Source organism: Musca vetustissima, unplaced genomic scaffold (assembly GCF_032173495.1).
Source record: "Musca vetustissima isolate MV318-11 ecotype Yass unplaced genomic scaffold, APGP_CSIRO_Mvet_v1 utg7584, whole genome shotgun sequence".
Classification (NCBI taxonomy): Eukaryota; Metazoa; Arthropoda; class Insecta; order Diptera; family Muscidae; genus Musca; species Musca vetustissima.
This window is the reverse complement of record NW_026882980.1, coordinates 26,226-44,648: the sequence shown is the minus strand read 5'-3', so window position 1 is coordinate 44,648 and position 18,423 is coordinate 26,226. Positions and strand designations below refer to the sequence as shown.

The 18,423-nt window shown below is 36.1% G+C and overlaps 3 protein-coding genes across 3 annotated transcripts; all 3 read right to left on the bottom strand.

The window, feature by feature from the left end:
- Window positions 1-383: 383 nt before the first annotated feature.
- LOC133329687 (SET domain-containing protein SmydA-8-like) lies at window positions 384-1,253 on the bottom strand (the record flags this gene model as incomplete). The annotated part of the gene is made up of 1 exon (XM_061538165.1): window positions 384-1,253. A coding segment is annotated over exon 1 (870 nt), but the record flags the coding sequence as incomplete, so codon positions are not given.
- Window positions 1,254-5,388: 4,135 nt separating this feature from the next.
- Window positions 5,389-11,540, bottom strand: LOC133329686 (SET domain-containing protein SmydA-8-like). Its single transcript, XM_061538163.1, has 2 exons — window positions 10,680-11,540; window positions 5,389-5,451 (listed from the first exon to the last, which is right to left on the bottom strand). The coding sequence occupies exons 1-2, from the start codon at window positions 11,538-11,540 to the stop codon at window positions 5,389-5,391; spliced, it is 924 nt and encodes a 307-aa protein (XP_061394147.1).
- A 1,288-nt stretch (window positions 11,541-12,828) lies between these two features.
- Window positions 12,829-17,969, bottom strand: LOC133329685 (SET domain-containing protein SmydA-8-like). The gene is made up of 2 exons (XM_061538162.1): window positions 17,103-17,969; window positions 12,829-12,864 (listed from the first exon to the last, which is right to left on the bottom strand). The coding sequence occupies exons 1-2, from the start codon at window positions 17,967-17,969 to the stop codon at window positions 12,829-12,831; spliced, it is 903 nt and encodes a 300-aa protein (XP_061394146.1).
- Between the last annotated feature and the right edge of the window lie 454 nt (window positions 17,970-18,423).

Sequence of the window (18,423 nt, the reverse complement as noted above, 5' to 3'; positions counted from 1 at the left end):
TATATGATCTTAAATACAAAATTTTAGATTTTTATTCTGACAAAAATAGTTAAGTTCGTGACAGTAACTTAGGATTCCGCTTCAAATTTCTATTCGAAAAATGTGTAGCACCGGTCCAATTTTCAATGACATAGTATACAACCCGACTTTTGTCTTCATAATTGAAGTTCTGTATTCTTAATTGAAGTCGAACTTAATGACGATTCGACTTTTTTTATCGGTGTTTCATTACTAATTAACAAAATTTAATATTTAATTTGTTTGCATTTTTTTTTCATTTCAACCCATTGTGCAACTAAAAAACATGATCTATAAATATTTTACACACTTGTCATACATTTGATGAACTAGGCACACACACCGATTGATTTATTTATACTCACCGTCGGATCTAAACATCTGGGACAGCAACATTCAAAATGTTTTGTCATTTTGAGGAACATTTTTCGCATCAACGAACTCCAAAGTAATTTTGTGTATGATGTGACAATCTCCTCACCGCGCTCTATGCGACGTGTCGCATAAATGACAAGTGTCTGGGGATTTTCAAAATAATGATCAGCATTCGGGGTACACTGATGATTCATCAATGATGCCAATGGAAATAAGGCACGAACTCGGCCGGCTGTCTGTTGTTCCATCTGTTGATGGCAGTTGCCTTCAAAGGCATTGGTATTGAAGGCAGCAATGCTGAATTGGAAATACTCCAATAGCTCACGATCGCTGGGGAAGTTTGTAAAGCCGGCAGCAACTTTTTCTAGTTCCTTCACATAGTATTTGTCGTTATTGGCCTGTAGGGCAAGTAATAACCTACGCTGGGTGTCACTGAGAAATAAACAGCGAACAATGGAGACAAACCGCAACAGTTGGGGAGAGATTTTTGTTGTCTCTTTGGGTTTCCAGCGTCTAAATAGTTCACACTCTGTTGAGTGGGTACTAACATTTGAACAGTCCCCGCACAAGGGCAAAGTGCAGCCATTTTTACACATAATATCTGGGTCATTGCCCTCTAGGTGTTTATAACACACAACACAAATTGTTTGAGTGGAAGAATTTGTCGGCCCCACCGTCAAGGCAATATCGCGTAATATCACCTCTCCAGCAGCTATTTCACGCACCGCAAATATACCACGTCCCGACAAAGGTGATTCTAATACCTCCCACGAATTATTTTCTTTTAATAGTTCTGGGCCCATATGGGTGTCGATTAGCTTCTTCAGATTTTCCGTAGTAATATTAAATTTTAAAGGCATTTCGTATTTATATTTTTTTATCTTTTAAAATTATTCTGTTACACTTTCGCTCTGGCCGGCATTCAAGTAAGAACTGAACAGAAATAAACAAACAGAAACATTGTATCCCTTCAAGTGGTTGTCTATATGTAAATACCACAATAATACTGACGTTTGGCTGACGTTTATTTTCGTTCTTCAAAATTCGAAAAACATAAAATGTATTTTCATGTATCGAGTAAAGCACAGATCTAATAACTTTTTTTTTTTGAAAATATCAAATATTTAAATTTAAAATAAGAATATAATAATGCACATCCCATTCGAAAAAATAAAATTACGGAGGCCCTGATGGGTAGTTAAACGCATAAAATATACCGACGTATTTAGTTTCTAATACTTTGAATTCCAAATGCCTAAAAGTATGCAAATGTGTTTTGTAAAATAATAGCCTTTAAAACTTTTTCAATAATTCAAAAAAAGCTCACTATGCTTCATAGAGCTTTGGCTTTAAGTTTTCATTATTGCTGAAAAGTTGTATGTCGAGTAGTCAGTTCACACACTTAAGGGAACCCCCTTCAATTCTCGATTTGAAATTTTAAACTGCTGGGAAATTGCCGTAAATGATGTTGAAGACCTGTAACTTTGCATAGGATAATAAAATTAATTGACATAGTATTGTTGTTGTTGTTTTTGTAATTAAATAAAAGTCCTTTTTTCCACGGTGGACATGATTTGCGACCACTGGAACGTCCGAATTCAAAAATTCCAACGGCATTCGAAAGAGTAAATGTCAGACTTTGGTATGAACTATAAAAATTAAAACCAATAGGGACATTTCAAAAGTCGGAACCGACTATATGATACTCTTCAACATTTTGGGTACATACAAGAGATGTACCCAAATAAACAATATCCTGTAGATAGAACCAACTTAGCATATTTGGAGGAAATTAAATGTGTGATCTACATAGATATTTGAACCAATGAAAAAACCATATATCTGCGAAAAAATGCATGTCAATCTGGCAGACATGTATTCTTCAGACTACCATTTGTAAGAAATGTAGTTATGTATGGGAGCTATATGTAAATCAGGACCTAATGGAGCAACCGTGACATACGACATCTAATATGCTTCAGCACATTGCGCTGACCACAATTTCATCTCGGTAGGAGAAACCTTTATTATTTAAGGGAACCCCATCCATTCTCGATTTTAATTTTTCAAGATTTTCAATGGGCTGGTAAATCAATACCAATGCTTGTTAAGGTTTGTAACTTTACACATATATAATTGAAGATATAAAATAGAAAAAAAAAATAATTTACAAAAAAATTTTGTTATTATTTTGTTGTTGTTTTTTATAATTAAAGAAAAGTCCTTATTTTTGATGGCGGGCATGATAACTCCTCACTGGAACATCGGAATCCGAAAATTCCAACGTTGTTAGAAAGAGTACATGTCTGGCTCTCGTAGGAACTAGGATTATTGACTTCGCCGATTTTTGACCAAAAACCGAGTTAAAAAATAAGGAAGATCTTCACCGATCGGCTTTATCCTAGTTCATACGATAGCTATACACACACAGAGAAACGTGTAAAAATTTGGAATCGATTTGGTTATTAGTTTTTGAGTTATCGTGCCCGCCATTCACAAAAGAGAAAAACGCGTTTAAAGTTTGAGAAGCCATTTAGCCGTCACTTGATGCTGACACAACAAATCGGCTATATCTTCAAGAATTCTTGAGATTTTCACTTGAAATTTTGTAGGGACATTCTTGAATTAGTGTAGAATCGAATTAAATCAAAAAAATTTTGACCCCGAGAATGGGGGGGGTCTTTAAAGCACATATTGCATGAAATCGGGCGAAAACATATAGCGGTAATATATACATCTGAATATATTTTACAAATTTCAATATGTGTTATTGCAGCTCCAACATTATATGTTGTGTAGAAATTCGTCCCAATCGAAAAAAAATTTGTTATTTGGTACACCATTTAGACGAAATCAAACGGATATATATATATATATATATATATATGGAAACTATATCTAAATCTGAACCGATTTCAACAATTTTTAATATAATACTCTCTACAATATTTCATGTAACGCCACAAAAAGTAAGCACCTCGGTGCACCATTTGCATGAAGTTGTACGAAAATATATATGAGAGCTATATCTAAATCTGAACCGATTTCAACAAACTTTGCATATGTTTATCTGGACCTAATTCTGTACTCAATTTCATGCACAATTCTGTGTCAATCTGACAAAAATTGGGAGTTTGGTGCACCATTTACATAAAATCGGACGTAGTTATATATGGGAGCTATATCTAGATCTGAACCGATATTTATAAAACTTGACAGACATTAAAATTGGCTTAATTCAGTACGCAGTAAAAAAATTTTGTTTTAATCGAACAAATATTGGGAGTTTGGCGCACCATTTAGATAAAATCCGACGAAAATATATATAGTGGAGCTATATCTAAATGTGAACCGATTTTCTCCAATAGAGTTCGTCCTTGGGCCACATAAATGCGCTGTGCCAAATTTCACCCAATTCGGATCATAAATGCGACCTGTGCTTTGTTCACAAAAATACATAGGCAGACGGCATGCACAAATCGAATCAGAAAGTGATTCTTGCATATTCTCAAAAGGAACCATGTATCTATCTCGTTTCCTTTAGCCTGTTACAAACATATGCACTAAGACATAATACCCTGTACCACAGTGTGGAGAGGGATAAAAAATTGCGGACCAATGCAATTTAATTTTTAGAAAATGTCCTATTTTTATACCCTCCACCATAGTATGGAAGGTATATTAATTTTGTTTTTCCGTTTGTAACTCATCGAAATAATCATCTCCGACCCTATAAAGTATAAATATTCTTGATCAGCGTAAAATTCTATGATGATATAGCCATGTCCGTCTGTCTGTTGTAATCACTCTAGCGTCTAAACGAATTGAGATAGATTGCATAGAGTCGTCTTTTGTCTCGAGGCAGGTCAAGTTTGAAGATGGGCTATGTAGGTCTACGCTGAAATGAGACACAAAACAGAAATATTGGGTTCGAAATTGACATATGTCTGTCATTACTTAGGCATAGCCCTCATATAACTATAACCCCAAATATTCGCTAATGCCTGTACTATATAATCTAAATTGCAGAACTTTGAGGATTGTATATTCTACCATGCGTTATTAGTATCAATCCACGCTTTGGATTTCAGGATTTCAAGAAATCCTAATGTGAATATTTTCGAATGTTTTAAAAAGGAGAAATTTTACCTCCATTTTTTGTGGTTTCTACCGACGAAAATTTTTCAAAACGAAAATAAACTTCTATTTTTAGTCCATCTTTCATTATCTGTTGGAACTTTTGGAATTTTGTAGCACAGTGTAATTGATGTACGAATACACAAACAGCAACATAATTATCGCATGCCACAAATTATTTTTAAATGCATAGAAAATATTCTCGTATGCAGATAACACTGTGCAACACAAAAAATAATTTCCGAGAAATTCCAACATAATTCGAAAATTATCAAAATTCTTGAAAAGGGGGAATATTCCCCCCCCCCTTTTAGGTTACCTCCCGACGTAAACTTTCAAAACGCCGATACACGTGTCTTCTTTTTTTAGCCCCTCTTTCATAATCTGTTGGAATTTCCCGGTAATTATAAAAAAAATTGAAATTTGTCATACAGTGTAATGGATTTAAAAATTAAAACACACACACAGACGTGAAAAGGCAATAAGTCCACTTTTTTAATGTTGATAACATTTTATAAAATATTGACCATTTGTGAGGGAGGTGCCGGAAGGAGTGGACTACTGCGTCCCATCTTCGGACTTGATATAGGGTTAGTAAAGATAATAGATATAAGGTTAGTAAAGGTTTTTTTGACCATTCGTGGGGAAGGTACCGAAAGATGTGTCCCATCTTTTGACTTAATCTAGACTTCGTAAAGATAATGGGTTGTGCAAAGTTTGGTTCGTATCGGAAATTCCAATCGCCTGAAATTGGATTTACAAATATTGAAAATTTGGACCATTTGTAGGGAAGGTACGAAAAGGAGTGGAACAATGATTCCATTTGAGAATATGCATAGAATAACTTTCTGAGTCGATTTATGATCCGAATTGGATGAAATTCGATACAAATCCTTTTTTGTATGTCACTGGTTGTCTCTCCTGTAAAATGGTAAAATGGACTTATTGCCATTACATGTTAATCTACCGATATTCTGCCCAAGCAAAGAATTAATTAGTGTTTCGACTAAAAATGCGAAGAGAAGCAAATGCATATATATTTAATAACCAATTGAAACCATTGAAAAATAGAAAGAGAGAGAGAGAGGTAGGGCTAACTACACCTCTGGAATGATTTAAATATTTATTTTTGGGCAGCATCTGAAAGACATCTGATAATTTTTTGTAGGGAAGCTTAGTAGTAATATGTCAAGAACAGTCGATGAATTAATGAGAAAAAAATCATCAATCATCCCAAAATTTCTGCATAATACATCCTCTTGTCTTCCGTCGTTGTTTTTATTAATTTTATTCATTAATAAAAAATACTTTTTCTTCGATGTCTCCCCATTTGTAAAACATGTCGCACTATTTGTTAGTTAGCCTTGCGTAAAAAATATCTTAACAACATTTTCTGGCTAATGAAAAATAATATTCATCAGCATCATCCTCGCCTTCATCATCGCCAACCACCGGCTGCCAGCTGTCGTTCAAATATGAATGACAGCAGAGCACGTCGACAATGTGACAAATAACACAAACAATAGCATGATGCATATCTGAGATGCTTTAACGCGCACAACGAATTCTGCTATACGAAATTATGATTTTTTTCCGAACAATTAATAATTTATTTTGGGAGGAGTATTTTTACTAAATTGTTAATTTCATATATCAAAGTGGATCATGGCAGGTTTTTACAAAGTTTTTGGATAATTGGTAATACAAATTAAAACAGGAAAGAAACAACTATGGATTTTTATAGAAAAGTGCTATCTCCGTCTAGAATTAAATAAAAAATAAACTTTTTTGTCGGCCATTAAAATTAAAAAAAAAATTATTGGAAAAAGTCATATGCAATCAAATATTTATTTTGTCATCGGGTATGAATAGGAGACCTCATAAATTGTGTATGTACTCAATATCAGTCTATCAACATATATTTTTTTCAATCAAATTCGAAGCGAGATATTTAATTCTTAAAAGCCCTTGCTGAATTTGTATACCCTACACAACTATGTTGTCGGAGTATTAAAGCTTTGTGCAGCCCTACAGTTTGTAACACAGCGATATATTGATCCTGAATCAACCATTAAGTATACCGATCTAGGCTAGCTGAGTCGGCATAGACTTTTGTCCATTTTAATTTGTAAACACGATACGGGCCTCAGTTATGGACCTATCGTCACGAAATTTTGCATGTAGAATGGGTTCTGGCCAATGAAGACCCCTATTGCCATAAAAGGGACCAAAAACATATTTTTTTGTCTGTTTTCTGGTCGCTCTAGAGGCCACAACTATGACCCACGAAGGGAACCTGGTCAAATAATAAGCATGACTGTTTTGAAGAATATCGGTCTATATATTGACCACGTCAAATGGATTTTCTAGTCGCTGTAGATGTTATTATATGCAGATTATTACATATTTTACACGGTGAAGGGGATCTGACGAAATACTTAGTATTCCGAGCCTCAAATCAACCAAAACATAAAGTGACCAAATTTCTATTTTATGCCGTAAATATTCACCTCGGGAAAACACGATTTGGAAAATATTGCCCAGGCTCAAAATATATAACCACAGAAAGTTAGATTCTCATGGTGGTTGTGTTGAGTATCATACTTCACCGCTCACTGGTTTAATATGGTATTTTGATTTATCGAATCCTAGTATTACGATCTTGATACATTAAAGGATACCCCTCTCCATTTTCGATTTAAAATTTTTATGATTTTCAAGCGCCTGGCAAATGGACATGCATTACATTGAAGACGTGTAACTGTGTATGTAAACACTTGAAAACTTCCTTTCGACTGCGGTGATGATTTCCGATCACTGGAACATCGAGAATAGGGAGGTACCCTTTAGGTCATCGTAAAATTGTTTTTTTTTCAAAAGAAAAAGTACTTTCTCACAGAAAAAGGCAAATGCCCGAGTCAATGTCACAAATATGTTTTGAGGATTTTATAAGTTTGTGTGGCCCCAGAGAATTCGAGCCCCCTCATATGATGTATACAGATGAGTTCTATATGTAGTATCATGTCCTTTTTTGATATTTTGGTTTACGGAGGTCTAGGCAATTTCTGTGTAGTATCGAGGTGATGCATTTTTTTCATTAAATGTATAATTTTCCAAAATGTTTACCTTTTGTGAGGAAGTTACCAGAGATGATGGGCTTATATAGCCGATAATTATACTATATCTACCAATTTTGGACCACAAAGGGTGTACTATTTTCTTCATCTATCTATAACAATAAAAGAGAAAAGTGATTGACTTACTGGCTGAGTAACTGATTTAACGATTCATCAATGCCCTGACGAAACGGCTGGAGCTAGAATCTAGAAATTTGTGGTGAGGGTCACCCTTGGTCCAAAGGTGTCAGATAAGCCTGGGTTTTTGGAAATTCCTACTAGAACGGAACGAAAAGTACTAAATGTGGTACCATTAGTATTTGTCGAACCGGAAGAGGTAGAACTCTAAAAGGAGGTCACTGATGGAGTGTAGAATCGATGTAGCAAATGGTGTTTGGACATTCGAACTGAAAAGTACTAAAATGTACTAAATTTGCTACAATTTCATAGCATGAGAATGGATAGGGCTAAATACTATTTGGTTTTTCGGTGAACCAATACAGCTGGAATCCTTAAATTTGGATCACTGATGGGGTGTAGGATGGGGATATGTATGAAGTTTTGGAATTTTCTACTACTGTGTGTAGTATGGTACTAAATTTGGTACTATTTGGATTTTGGGTGAACCAATAGAGCTGAAACACTTAAATTTCAAAATAAGATTATTTTTAGAGTGTTGGATGGTGTGTATGGATGTATGGTAGGTAGAAATAAAATTTTATATTATTGAGTACTAAATGGTATTAATTTATTTTAGAAATAATTATTACCAGAGTACAAAGTGTAATAAATTATACCAAATTTAGTGTAGAGAATGTTGAGATATGGAGGTAACTTTGGAAATACGTACTATAAGAGAACTTAGGGACTTAATGGTACTAAAATTTTAATTATTGTCGGTATTGGTTTTTAAATAATTCCCACATTCGCTAACGAAGTAGCGGGAATATGCAATATATATATACACATATGTCCTACATATCCCATCTTAGGTCTTGGTAAAATATTACGATGTATAATCAATGGATTAAATCGGATACTCCATTCGCTTCATATGAATATTAAAGGTATTCAAAGTTTATACATGGTGGTATATGTTCCAGAAGGATTGGGCCGATGGGTTCCATCTTGGGACCTGATATAGAGTTAGTTACGATACAACGATGTGGACATATTGAATGATATCGGACAGAGAATGAAATCGGACAGTTTTTTTAATTTTAACCCATTCCAGAAGGACTTGGCCGATGGATCTCACCATCAGACAAAAAATATTCCGATGAACATAGTTTGGATAAAGTCGGACTTTTCATACGCATGATATTGGATTTACAAATGTTAAAAATTGTAATCCATTGAGTTGGGATGTATCAGAAGGACTAGACCGATGAGTCCCACATTCGAACTTAATGTAGTATTTAGATAAAATCGGATACTTCCATTCGAAATATGAAATTTACAAGTTTTCAAAATTGTGGTAGAGGTACCAAAAATAGTGGACCGATAAGCTCACCTTCAAACATAATACAGGCTTGGTTAAAATATTAGATGGCGCAAACTTTTCTGCAAACTTTGGATCATTTTGTGGGGTAGGTACCAAAAGGAATGAACCGATATTCCCCACCTTCTAAATTGATTTGAGTTTGAAAGAAATATTACGATGTGCACAGCATGAATCAAATCGAACATTCCATTCGCCTAATATTAGATTTATAAATATTTAACATTTTGATCCTTTGTGGGGGAGGTACCAGAAAGAGTGGACTTCTGACTTCATCTAGGCTTGATAAAGATAATAGGTTGTGTAAAGTTCGATTCAAAATTAATATTCAACAAAATTTGAATTATTTTGTGGGGGAGGTAACATAAGATATGGACCGATATTCCCAATCTTCGAAATTGATTTGATTTTGAAAGAAATATTACGATATGCTAAGTTTGGATGAAATCAGTTAATCCCTACGAGAATTATCATGCGCACCAGCCAGACAAACGCACATTTGTCAATCGACTCCAAATCGTTCGAATCGGATTTGGTAAAAAATAGGATATAAAACCATTATTTCGATTAAGCACATTTTTGACGTAGCGAAGAGTATATACTCTCATTAAGCAGAAGGCTAAGGCTATAAAAATATCATATTGTGGCAAATATAATCACTCAGAGATGGCATGACCCGGTTTCTTCCTGGTAATAGATGAATGTTTTAACGTATTAAGCCACAGCACCATGTTAGGTATATTTAAGGTTGTGGTCATATTCCCAAAGGTAGAAGTTGTAAATTCACACTTCTTTAGAAGGTTGAAAAATACCCCTTTAGATATTTTCATAATCAAAATCTGAAGGTCTATTTTAAAGGTCCTAGAGATATTTTCCAACCAAAGGGATTTCAGGCTCTCCGATGATAAGAAGACACTTCCATGGTTTCGTGTAAACCTCATTTAAAAGCTGGATTGTGTCTAAAAAACTTATGGTCTAAAACCAATATGTCGATAGGAACATTTTTGACTGAGGGTATAAAACTATCATTTCAGCCCCATTTTAGGTGTGTTTAAGGTTATGGTCACATACCCAATTGTAAAAGTTGTAATTCGAACTTCCTTAGGAGGTTACAGGTTTAAAATATCTATTTATATATTTTTATAATCAAAATCTGAAGGTCCAACCACATTATCGCTATTTTAACGGTTCCAACCAAAGCGATTGATAGTTATCAGGTTAGCCGATGATAAGGACACAGTTCCATGACTTTATCCGACTTGAAACCTCATTAAAAACCCCAGTCCCCTTTAAAGATATTTTTAAGATTCCAGATTCCCGGTTACAAGAGGATAAATTATACCCTCCTACAAAATTTCGAATATAAGTCCACATTTTAACATATCCACAATATAAAACATCGACACCACCATAGGCAGACGTAATTTATTAATGATCGATTCTAGATTTTTAAAGACAAAAATTCTATAGGAAAATTCAAACCTCGAAATTCCGAAGAAATGAATAAAGGAACCCCACCAAATTTTACTCACCGTTGGATCCAAGCACCTCTCACAGCAGCACTCAAAATGTTTCGTCATTTTCAAGAACATTTTCCGTGTCATTGTACTCCACAACAATTTCGTATAAGACGTTACAATTTCCTCGCCCTGCTTAATAGGGCGGACGGCAGTGACGACAATCGTCTCCGGATTTTCAAAATGATGTTCAGCATTTGGACGGCATTGATGATTCAACATGGCAGCCAACGGAAATAAGGCTCTGACGCGACCCTCATTCTCAAAACCCTTTTGACTGCCACCATCAAAGGCATTTGTATTGAAAACACAAATACTATGATAGAAATATTCCAACATTTCACGATCTTTGGGGAAGTGTTCAAAACAGGCAGTCGCCTTTTGTAACTCCAGCATATAATATTTATCGGAATGGGGTTGCAGGGAGAGGAATAGTTTACGCTGCAGATCATTCAAAAAGAAACAGCGAACAATTGATACTAAACGCAGGATATGGGAATTGATTTTGGTTGCATCTTTGGGTTTCCATCGCCGAAATAATTCACATTCGGTGGCATGACGATTTCCCTGGGAACACTCAGAGCATATGGGTAGACCACAACCATTTTTACACATAACTTCTAATTGGCGATAACACACAACACATGAAGTTTTGGAATTGGACGTATCCAAAGTGCCTCTGGGTCCAACGACCAGGGCGCGATCTTTTAAAATAACTTCACCCGGAGCTATATCTCTGCTAGCAAAAATACCTCGACCAGAAATAGGAGAATCGAACACCTGCCACGAGGGTTGTTCTTTTAGATATTCCGAACCTAAATGCGCGTTTATGAGGTTAGCTAAATCCACAGTGCTGATATTTGATTTTAGAGACATTTTCAGAATTTTGTTTGAAATATTTTTTGAATTAATTAAAAATGTTTTGTCACGCTAGCAAAAAAATTTTCTCCTTCGATTATTTTCCAATTTTTTTTTTTAATTTCCACACCCGCCGGAATTCAAATACCAACTGATTTATAATACGATGTGTTTCATTCGATAAACATCTTTCACACATCACAGATGCTAATCAGTGTGAAAATATAGAAAAAAATTGTATTTTTCATTTTTGGTTTGTTGTTTTTTTTCTTGTTCTCGTTCTAAATAAAATCAAACACAATTTTTATCGGCCCCCTTCATCCCCAAAGCAATAAAAAATTAAGAAACAAAAATCAGTCTCTCACACACAGCGCCTCTTAATGGAACAACAAACATTTCTATGGAGGCAATAGTCCAAATACTAACCACCCACACATAGATTTTCCGAAAAACAACAAAAATACATTTTTTTATTAACAACAATAATTGTTGTGTGTTTTAGCTTGCCGGTTCATGCATTTTAGGTTTGATTTCAACTGCAACATTTTTATTAACAAAATGTGAAAACATGATGCGGGCAAAGAACAAAAAAAAAGAAACCCCGAAAATATTGAAATGTGACTGCTGTTTAACCCATAAATTGCCGGTGGAGTAAGTTTATTGTTCGGCCGGCCCGAACTGATAAGTTCCACTATGTTATGTGCATTCAAATTTCCTTAAATTGGAAGAGAACTTCGAAACCTCAAATTGGAAGAGAACTTGATATGATGTGCGTGTCACTGAAAATTGTCTGCAAAAGCAACACTTGGGTACCAAAGACCGCCATCAAGAAATCCGTGGTACAATCAGGAGTGTCGTAATGCTACTGATGTGAAAAACACAACGTATAGGGCAACCCTGCGGACAGTAGCAACACACAATGCGATAGAGAACTATAGGGAGAGTGGAGAAACGTATTTTCAGAAAAAAGAAGAAAGAACAAGAAAAATGTGAGCAAATCGAGATGTTCAGGAGTCAGAATAAAGTCCGAAAATTCTACCAACGGTTAAAACACCAAACCGAAGGCTTTGGTGCAGGCACATCCACATGTAGAGATGAAGAAGGAAACCTGGTGACAGATACAGACAGCGTACTGAGGATCTGAAAGGAGCATTTTGAAAAACTTCTGGTATCAAATAGTAGCGGTGAAGAGGATACCGCACCACCAATAATATATGACGGTGTAGATTGTATACCACCTAGCCAAGATGAGGTCAGAATAGCAATTAGTCGGCTGAAGAATAATAAAGCAGCAGGTGCCGATGGATTACAAGCCGAAGTATTCAAGACTGGTCGTCAGATGCTGGTAAAAAAGAACAGGAAAAACGTGAGCGTGAGCTAATCGAGATGTACAGGAGTCAGAATAAAGCCCGAAAATGTTACCAACGGGTAAAACACCAAACCGAAGGCTTTGGTGCAGGCACATCCACATGTAGAGATGAAGAAGGAAACCTGGTGACAAATACAGACAGCGTACTGAGGATCTGGAAGGAGCATTTTGAAAAAAATAATATATGACGGTGTAGATTGTATACCACCTAGCCAATATGAAGTCAGAATAGCAATCAATCGGCTGAAAAATTATGAAGCAGCAGGTGCCGCTGGGTTACAAGCCGAATTATTCAAGACTGGTGGTCAGATGCTGGTAAGGAGCATGCACCAGCTGATTTATACAATTTGGCTAGAAGAATACATGCCCAATGATTGGAACCTCAGCATCCTGTGTCCTGTGCACAAAAAAGGAGACAAGACGATATGTGCCAACTATGTGCCAACTAGGAATAAGTCTCCTTCCCATCGCATGTAAAGTACTATCCAATGTGCAGTGTCAACGATTGAATCTAATGGTCAATGACATTATTGGACCATACCAATGCGGCTTCAGACCTAGCAAATCCACCATTGACCAGATTTTCACTCTGCGCCAAATTCTGGAAAAACCCACGAAATACACATAGACACATTCCATCTATTCGTCTACTTTAAAGCCGCATTCGACAGCCCTATCCGTTCAGAGGTGTATAAAGCCATGTTTGCGTTTGGCATTCCTGCAAAATTAATACGACGATGCAGGATAACTTTATCTGGCCCAAGATCAGCAGTTAAAGTCAGAAATGATCTCTCGGAGCCCTTTAATGCCGAACGAGGATTCAGACAAGGTGACAGTTTGTCGAGTGTTCTTTTTAACATCCTGCGTGAATGGGTCGAACACTGAGAGCGGTAACAGCCACCTTTGAACAATTTGAGAAGGAGCCTGCCAAAGTGGGTCTGGCAGTAAAAGGCGAGTAGACCAAAAATAAAGTTTTCCGTACATCACCAAAAATTATAGGCATTGACCTTGATCATAACGGGAACTTCGCGTAAAATTTCAAAACGCTCAGCGCAACATTCCCCCCTCTAGTTGGGTAATAGTAATACTGAACAATATCATAACACAATACACATTTAAATATTTACGTATAACTCCCACAACCGAGGTCATACGCCAATATAATTGGCATGAATTTAAAGCTTATAAACTCATAATGGATATACTCTCAACATATCCGTTAAATGTCCTTCACGAGTAACTAAATACGCCCCGAAATACAAATTTTGTAATTTTTTGTCTCTGTCCATTTTACCTCCCACTAAATAATATTGACCGATCTTCATGAGAACAGTCATGCTTATTTTTTGGCCAGATTCGCTTCCTAGTGTAAAATTCAGGGTGCGCAAAAATTCGCTCGCGAATGAATTAAAAAGCATTCTTTTCGTTTTGTGCTCATTTTACGAATGAATTTATGGCGATAAATTCTTTACCAAACGAGCATTCGCCAAAGAATGTTCGCACACACACATAACAAACGAGTGAGAGCACACAACAACGATCGTTCGTTTCGTTTGGTGGTTGAAATTCTTTCTGACATTATCTCACGAATGAAAGCAAACATTCCCAAATTCTCGCGAATGCTCAAAACAGCAAAAACAATAACAACAAACGTTCGAACATTCGCGAGAGAATGCAAATGCTTGTTCATTCATTGTAACTTTATCATTCGTGATAAATTGAAAACATTCGAATTCTCGGCGTGAACATTCGCGAGAAAGAGTGTATTTTAATCATTCTTCGCACCCTGATAAAATTTCATGGTGTTCGGATCATAATTGTGGCGTCTATATTGACTCATCTAGTCGAGTATGGGTATATTTGAAGCTGGGTCTAGGACCAATATTTCGCGGCGTTACAAACTCGTTTTGGGGCTGCACAGTTGTGTAGGGTATGTTAATACTTGTTTACACAAAATATTATTTATATAGAAATTTCGAATCGAATTATCGAACATTTTGTTGAATAGACATTAATGTGCATCTCTTGGATTTAACATTTTTGTTTCAATTTGTTGCGAATCTGTGAAAACCCATTGGGTGTAAAAGTAAAGTTCAAATAAAAAAAATATTCACCACTTTTCTTGCCTCCTAAATATATGCACTCTTTGTTGCCCACAATTCATAGGCAAAGCTTTTTAAATCCGTATAAAGCTTTATAGCTTCCGTTACATAGCCAACAAATCGAAAATATCAAAAATAATTTCACTTTTCGTGTAAATAGTCATTACGACCCAAAAATGAATAGCAAAAAGCGTGGATTTATTAAAAATATTTTGTGACTATCCCCAAGATTAGATTTTTTTAAAAATATTTTTTGGCAACTATGTGTCAGGGTATTATCGCTCTGTACAGCCCAAAGAGTTTGCAACGCCGCGAAATATTAGTCATAGACCATACATATATACATATACCGATCGTCATATCTCGACTAGCTGATCTAGACATGTGTGTCCGTTCGTCCGCCTGACCATTATAATTTGTAAACACCATACAGACCACAATTATGAACCAATCATTACGAAATGCGTAGGATGGGTTCTGCCCAAAGAAGACCCGGTTAATATTTAGGGGATGAAATGGACCAAGTACTTAATTTTTGCTCCAGAGGCCGCAATTATGGCCCATACATCGAGAAGGGGATCGGGCCAACGAATAAGCATGCCTCTTTTGACAAAAATCGGTAAATATTTATCGGGTCAAATGGACCCTGGCTTTTGTGTAAAAAATTACAAACATTGTATTCTAAAGCGTATAGTTTTACTCCTGAAGAACATAAACCCGAGAAGTTGATAGTATATCCAAGTAGGATGGCTGGCCTTTAAGTTGATACCAATTATATTGTCGTACGTACTCGGATGTGAGAGTTACCCATAAATATTTACCAGTGCTTACGTATTCAGATATTATTTAGTAACCATTATTACCACACTAGAGGGCGGAAATATAGCGCTGATCGCTTTGAAATGTTCCATGAGGTTCCAGTTGTGGTCAAGTGCAACGCCTATAATTTTCGGTGATGATCAGATAATAATTTTGGGATGAAGTGGACCGAAAACTTTATTTTTATACCCTTCACCACACTACAGGGTTTTATGTCTTTGTGCATGTGTTTGTAACAGGCAAAAGGAGACGAGATAGACAAATGGTTCCTTTTGAGAATATGCATCGAATCACCCTTTTAAGTCGAGCATTTATTCGGCCCTAAGGACGAACCCTATTGAAATTGGGAAAAATCGGTTCAGATTTAGATATAGCTCCCAAATATATATTCATCAGATTTTAGGTAAATGGTGTACCAAAGTCCCTATATATCTTTCGATTTGCACGAAATTTGGCATAGCGTACTGAGTTAAGTCTAGAATGATGTGTGTTAAATTTCGTGAAAATCGGTTCAGATTTAGATATTGCCCATATATATTTTCGTCCGATTTAATGTAAATGGTGTACCAAAGTCCCTATATATCCTCCGATTTGCAAGAATTAAGTTTAGAATGGTGTTGCTAAGGCCGATCGAAGTAATATAAATTAGTACAGAAGTATTAGTACTGAAGTAATATAAATCAGTCTCTGGCAAACATATGTAGAATATACACATATATATGTAGAATATACACAATATGGTCAAGGGTGTCATATTTACTATTTTCCTTACTCGTTTTCTGTTGTTTTTTTTTCGAGTCCATCTATAGTACACAGTTATCAGTCGAACATCACAACAACCGGTGAAGGGAATCTGGACAAGTAATTAGAAGGGCTGAACTGAATATTAGTAATATTCGGAAAATATGTCAGTGTAAAGAAGAGGTGCTGTTGACCTCTAATCGGGCAAAAGGATGCAACTACCACGAAATATTGCCCAGGCTCGGAATAAAAATCCGCAGAAATTTAGAGTTCCGTGGTAGTTGTGCAGGGTGTCGGGGGCCAACCGCCCGACTATACTGCTCCGCTCACTGGTTTCAAAATATTTTTTCACTACCCCAATTTTACATTTTTTAAAAAATGTTTGACTATTAACAAGTTTCGATTTTTTAAAAATATTTTTTGAAAGATCAGCAACAAGTTTAAAATTTTCATAAAAACGAAGATCTGCTCCGAGATCGTACATTTTATACACACATTTTTGTAATTATTAATATCAGTTATTAAAAATATGTATAAAAAGCTACTCACCGTCGGATCCAAACACCTCGCACACGAGCATTCAAATTGTTTTGTAAGTTTCATGAAAGTATTCCTGGCCAGTGTGCTCCACAATAACTTCGAATAGCTGGTAACAATTTCCTCCCCCTCCCGTATAGGACGAGCAGCCGTAATAACAATTGTTTCACCATTTTCAAAATGATGATTTGCATTTGGGGTGCACTGGTGATTCATCAAACCCGCCACCGGGAACAAAGCTCTTATCAGAACTTCATGTCCACCAACACAACTATTCCCCTCAAAGGCATTCGTATTGAAGGCGCAAATTGTACGATAAAAATAATTTAAAATATCCGGATTTCTTGTGAATTCTTCAAAACACCCGGCAGCCATTTGTACCTCAGCTTTGTAGTATTTATCGGGATTTGCTTGTAGGGCATATAACAGCTTATGTTGATTTTCATTGAGGAACAGGCAACGCATTATGGAAACAATACGTAGAGCGGGACGATTAATTTTCCCCATATCTTTGGGTTTCCATTTGCGGAAAACTTTACACTCTCCCACATGGCGTTCGGAGTTACAGCAGACGTCGCAAACAGGCATTGTGCAACCATTTTTACACATAATCTCCGCATCGCTACCCTCCAACCGGCAATAACATACCGCACAAGTGTTGATATTTGTTGTCTGACCGGCCTTCGGGCCAGCCAGCAATGCGGGTTCACGTAAAATCACATCACCCGTATTTATGTCACGCCGGGCAAATAATCCCCGCCCGGAAATGGGTGAATCCAACACCTGCCACAATGGATCTTTTTCCAAAAATTTCTCACCCAAGTGGAGATCGATTAAATTTCTTAAATCTTCGAGAGTTGTATTGAATTTCAATGACATTGTTTTCACTTGCAGTCTATATTTTCGTTTTGCACTTCAATTAAATCGAATGTTGGATAATAGTTTTTTCGTCGGTAGGAAAAAAACACGAACTAGTAATGAAATTAAATCGAAAAGTTTTTTTTTGGTTTGTTGATTTGTTGCGTCTGTATGTTATTATGGCCCACCGCCCGCAGATAATTTCAAATAACGACTGAGTTCAATGAATGATTTCGTTTTTCGCCAGTGGCTAATATGAATTTAAATTTTTACACAGGGGCACAGTGGTTACAAACGTAATAAGACTTTTTTCAAATGCTACCAAGAATCGTGTATTTATTAAAAATATTTCTTCAAGGGCTACCTCGAAGCGTGGGTTTATTAAAAATATTTTTTCAAGGACAATTAAGCAGGGTGCGAAGAATGATTAAATTACGCTCTTTCTCACGAATGCTCACTGGCGAGAATTCGAAAG